A 5,697-nucleotide genomic window follows, 5' to 3' on the forward strand; every position below is an offset into this window, starting at 1 on the left:
CACCATGTAGCTAACATCACTTACCTTTCTTACCACCTTGTAGGGTCCCTCCCAAGCTGCTTGCAACTTGTGTCTGACAGGAATGAGAACCATCACCTGCTGCCCTACAGCACACTCTTTAGCTCGAGCATTCCCGTCATACCACACCTTTTTCTGTTGTTGGGCTTCTGCCAGGTTCTTATGGGCCAGGACCATGAGCTCCCTGAGCCTTGTCCTGAGGTTCAGGACATATGCCACAACAGACTCCTTGTGAGACTCACACTCACCTTCCCACTCATCTTGAATTAAATCTAGAGGTCCCGTCACTCTATGCCCATACAGCAACTCAAAGCATGAAAAAACTGTGGATTCCTGGGGAACCTCTCTGTAAGAAAACAACAGATGGGGCAAATATTTGTCCCACTCACTCTTAAACTGATCTGCAAATGCCCATAACATGGACTTGATTGTAGAGTTTAACCTCTCAAAAAGACAATTAGTCTGGGGATGGCAGGGGATGGTCTACTTGTTCTTCACCCCACAGGACTTCTACAGACAAGCTAGCAGGTCTGACATAAAATTGGCGCCGTGGTCAGACAGTATTTCCTTTGGGAAACCAAACCTGCTGAAAATCTCTAGCAAAGCATTTACCACCTTCTCGGCCTCGATGGAGGACAAAGCCACTGCCTCAGGGTATTGTGTAGCATAATCTACAATCACTAGGATATACTTTTTTCCCCTGTGGAACTTGGGGAACTCAGAGGACCCACAATATCCATAGCTACCCTCTGAAATGGCTCCTCCATCACAAGCAAAGGCATCAAAGGACCTCTCACCTTGTCTCCTGCCTTGCCATCCTTTTGGCACTTCTCACAGGTCACCCAGTACCCTGTTACATTTCTGGAAATTCCAGGCCAATAAAGGTTTTGCATAATATGCATCTTTGTGTGTTTTATGCCCATATGACCTGCAAAGGGAATATCATGGGCTATGGCTAGAAGCACCAGATGGTAAGGTCTAGGCACTACCAACTGCTGTACTCTCTCACCTTCTAGCCCTCCCTCAGGGGTCCACTGTCTGTACAGTAACCCTTTGTTCCAGTATACATATTCCCCCTTCCCTTGAGAATCAGGTGCCTCCCTAGCTACCTGCCTCAGGCCTTGCAATGTAGGGTCTGAGAGCTGAGCCTGTCTCAACTCCCTCTTTGTAACCCTTCCCAACTCCCCTTCCACAGGAAGTCTGGCATCCTTGGACAGCGGTGCCTCACTGTCAACCTAGGTACTACTACTCACCTCTACCTTTGCAGTTACCCTTCCAACGGAACATCAGTACCCACAAGCAGCTGTGGCAAACATTCAGTCTCACTGCTACAGCATAGCTCACTCCCTGAAGTAACCACCGCAGCTGTCCTGGCTTCAAATATGTAGTCTGTCTGGGTCTCCCACAGGCTACCAGACCCACATGCTTGTCTCCTAGCCTCACTGCATGTAACTGCATAAGTACATAGTATTGCCTCATCCAAATCCTTCCGTCTCAGGACATCTTTTTAATCAGATATTAGGATTAAGTTTGCTCATATTTGTTTGATTTTTAAATATGGAATTATTACAAAAGAATATCTTGGATCTGGTCAGGATTTTCAGAAGGGAATGTCGGAAGAGATCTGAATATGAAAGGACTACACTATATGGAGCAAATGATATGCTTCTTGGTTTACAACTTTGCATGGCAGAAGTGAATAAAAAGGACTTTGGAGATTTCACAGTTTCTCTGAGTGATCTGATGGAAACTTGGAAATACTTGCTGCATGAAAAGCTGCATTTGATATCGGAGGACGAAAGCATGCCAGAAAAATATACAGATATCAAACATTGTTATGACACACTTCTTAACAAAAGCAATGTACTGGATCTGATTGATGTTTACTTCAAGTGTGTAAAGAAGAGTCCCAAATTTGAAACTGGTAAACTAATCTCCAAAGAGCAACTTCTGGAATTTATTTTGGGACCTTCAGTGTGTTTAGATGATGATCCCCTGCCTCCTGTTATTCCTTCAACTCCTTCAAGAGCTAAAGTTCATATGAAGTCTAAGTTGCTACTGGTGGCTAAAAGACTAGTTTGTGGCTATGTCAACTTGCTGGTGAACACAAAGAATGATTTGGCCCCGGCTCATATCTTGAATGTTCCAGAACGAGGACTTGGAAGAGATGCCTTTACTGATTTAAAGCACTCTGCACAGAGCAAGCAGACATCACTTTTTCTGGCTGCAACATCATTTATCAGAGCTTTAGAACTTGGAGGAAAAGGTTATGCTCCATTAGATTCAGATCCTTTAAGAAAGCACATAAAAGGACTATGTGACTTTGTGCGTTTTACTGATAAACTTGAAGAGATACTTGGAGAAATTCCTGATCCATGTGTTGCAGGGAATCGGATTTTGTCCGCCATAAAAATGCGTTTGCTAAAAGGTCGGAGCAGTGGAGATCTCTTTTCTGTTGCAGTAGAGGAAGTTGTCCAAGAGCTGGATGTGAGGATTAAAAATATCATTAATGCTCAATGCAAAGATGCCCATGTGAGCAACACTGACATGAGCCCAGCTAGGCCCAAGTCCTATGTCATAAATCATTGCACTGCATACTGTGGCAGAGAAACTGTGAAGACATTTTTGCATACGTTATTAATTAAACTCGGTCTGCTTTGGATTTGGCTGCTGGTGCTCGTTTTTGTGGTTCCTCTCAGGACATCTGCAGGATGGTAGTTCCATACTCCTGTTGTCTCAAGACAACCCACTGTTGGCATTTTGTCTTTCCCACTTACTGGCTCCCTCACCTTTGGTTCCCCACCTTGCCACCATGGACATCTGTATGCCATATGGCCCCGCTGGTTGCATTCAAAACATTTAACCCTAGCTCCTGGACATGTACCTGGACTAGTGGCTTCCCCTGCTACTGGTGGATTCTGTTGGGGCAGACTGTGCTGCCCACCAAGGGTTCCTTTAGTCTCATGAGCAGTACTGGGGTCCCTTTCCTGTGCAGGGCTGCCCTGCTTCCTAGGTATAGGTCTCCCTTCTTCCCCAACTCCTCTGATGTAGCACACTGTCTATCAGCTAACCAGATCCTCATGTCCTCAGGCAAAGTGCTAAGGGCTTGGTCCCTTACCAAATGGTCTGCCAGTCCTTCAAAGTGGTGACCTGACATCCACTCACCCAGCTATGAAAATAAGTGCTCAGTTCAGCAACATACTCACATACATTTTCATCTGTCTTGCGTCTATGCTCATGAAACATTTTCCTATACATTTCAGGTGTTAGCTTAAAACATTCCAACAAGTGTCTTTTTACAGCAGTATAATCAAAACAGACAGTGTCATGCATTTTTGCTAAAGAAGTTACAGCTTTACCATGGAGTAAGGGGTTCAGGAACCTTACCCAGAACCCTTGGTCAACTTCATACTGTTTACATACCTGCTCAAACCTATGAATGAAGCTTTAAAATTATCCCCCTCTTTAAACTGTGCAATAAATTTACTGACCTTTTGTGCTTCTGGGGTCCGGTTACTCCCTTCCCCATTACCTCCATGACTCTGGCGAAGAGTCAGCATTTCCCTCTCATGCCTCCTCTGCCATTCATTTTCCTCAGCTTGTAGACTCCTCATTTTCTCAGCTGCTTCTAGTTCCATATGCTTGGCCTCCAACTCAAGTCTCTTTAGTTCCAGCTGGATTTTTAAGTCCACTGCAGAAAGGTTGCACTGTCCATTCTCTAAGGATATTGTATCTCCACTGTCAGTCTGATTGTCCTCCAGGCTGCTGTTTTCTGATGCAGCTGTAACCAAGGCTGCAATCAGGTCTGCCTTAGTCAGGTTTCCATGCACAAGTCCCCTAGCCTGGCACATCTCCGCCAGCTGGCTCCTTGTCAACTTTCCATACTCCTCTGCTGACATACTGCCTGCTCACCCTGACTAACCCTAAGCTAACAAAAGAAATAAAACAATTGTGATCTGAACTCTGAGTATACATTGCATGGCTGTTTTAGAGTACAAAACACTTTCAGAAATCACTGTACATTAGCTACAGGAATTCACTCTACCCACACCACTACAAGCCAATTAGTGTTTGCCAACTAATCAATATGTGATGTGGATCCCACCACAGCAAGCCAATATGTGATAGGATATCCCAACCACTGCCACCAATATGTGATGCCCTTGCCCTGGCCCAGCAATCAAGGAGCCTCAATCCTCACCACTGACAGCAGAGAGGGCGCCTCCTATAAGAGGAAAAGATAAGTAATACACACAGTAAAGTACAATTTCCCTTAAGTGCAAACAGAGATCACAGTCAGTCTGGGGCTGGTTGCTCCCTTGCTCTCCAGGTCCCCAATAAGACTCCCCACTGGCACAGCTATAGGGTCCATGTCTCAGCCTAGCTGGGCAAGCTAAAACCTCTCTCTCTGTCCAACCAGTGCTTCATGTCCCTGCCCAAGTAGCTGACACAACACTCACACACTTTGAGAAGAGATTATACAACAACACAGACCCTCCTAGGAAAAGGCTGGCACAGGTTCTCCAGCTGTGCCTCTATTACCCAGACCATATGGTAGTAATTCCTGCCGCCACCCAGCTAATAATTATCAGCTACTAAAAGGCCCTTAAAAGGGTGTCCAATTATTACTGTGCAGTATTATAATCCAATGGTATAAGGATATGAGGCGCATGGCAAAGAGAGAGGTGGCGAAAGCTAAGGATAGGGCATATGGAGAGTTGTACGAGAGATTGGACACTAAAGAGGGAGAAAAGGACCTGTACCGATTAGCTAGACAGAGGGACAGAGCTGGGAAAGATGTGCAACATGTAAGGGTGATAAAGGATAGTGAGGGAAAGGTACTCACAAGAGAGGAGAGTGTGTTGAGTAGATGGAAAGAGTATTTTGAGAGGCTGATGAATGAAGAGAATGAGAGAGAGAGAAGGTTGGATGATGTGGGGATAGTGAATCAGGAAGTGAAACAGATTAGCAAGGAGGAAGTAAGGGCAGCTATGAAGAGGATGAAGAATGGAAAGGCTGTTGGCCCAGATGACATAGCAATGGAAGCATGGAGGTGCTTAGGAGAAATGGCAGTGGAATTTCTAACTAGATTGTTTAATGAAATTTTGGAAAGTCAGAGGATACCTGAGGAGTGGAGAAAAGTGTTTTGGTACCTATCTTTAAGAATAAGGGTGATGTGCAGAGCTGCAGTAACTACAGAGGGATAAAACTGATTAGTCACAGCTTGAAGTTATGGGAAAGAGTAGTGGAAGCAAGGTTAAGAAGGGAGGTGATGATTAGTGATCAGCAGTATGGTTTCATGCCAGGAAAGAGCACTACAGATGCAATGTTTGCTCTGAGAGTGTTGATGGAGAAATACAGAGAAGGTCAGAAGGAGTTGCATTGTGTCTTTGTAGACTTGGAGAAAGCATATGACAGGGTGCCTAGAGAAGAGTTGTGGTATTGTATGAGGAAGTCGGGAGTGGCAGAGAAGTACGTAAGAGTGGTACAGGATATGTACGAGGGTAGTGTGACAGTGGTGAGGACTGCAGTGGGAGTGACAGATCCGTTTAAGGTGGAGGTGGGATTACATCAAGGATCAGCTCTGAGTCCTTTCTTATTTGCAGTGGTGATGGACAGGTTGACAGATGAGATCAGACAGGAGGCCCGTGGACTATGATGTTTGCAGATGACATTGTG

The 5,697-nt window shown here is 45.1% G+C and overlaps 1 protein-coding gene across 1 annotated transcript; it reads left to right on the forward strand.

Annotated features, from left to right (window-relative positions):
• The first annotated feature begins 1,551 nt into the window (after nt 1-1,551).
• Nucleotides 1,552-2,736, forward strand: LOC122794999 (PCNA-interacting partner-like). Its single transcript, XM_044063586.1, has one exon. It carries the CDS (start codon nt 1,576-1,578, stop codon nt 2,734-2,736), a length of 1,161 nt encoding a protein of 386 aa, XP_043919521.1. The 5' UTR covers nt 1,552-1,575.
• The last annotated feature ends 2,961 nt before the right edge of the window (nt 2,737-5,697 follow it).

This window comes from Protopterus annectens, chromosome 2.part1 (assembly GCF_019279795.1).
Source record: "Protopterus annectens isolate FY-2018-M chromosome 2.part1, PAN1.0, whole genome shotgun sequence".
Classification (NCBI taxonomy): domain Eukaryota; kingdom Metazoa; phylum Chordata; order Ceratodontiformes; family Protopteridae; genus Protopterus; species Protopterus annectens.

What these genes read in the sequence shown, in the direction of transcription:
- LOC122794999 (XM_044063586.1), top strand. Translation starts at nt 1,576, where the DNA reads ATGGAATTATTACAAAAGAATATCTTGGATCTGGTCAGGATTTTCAGA.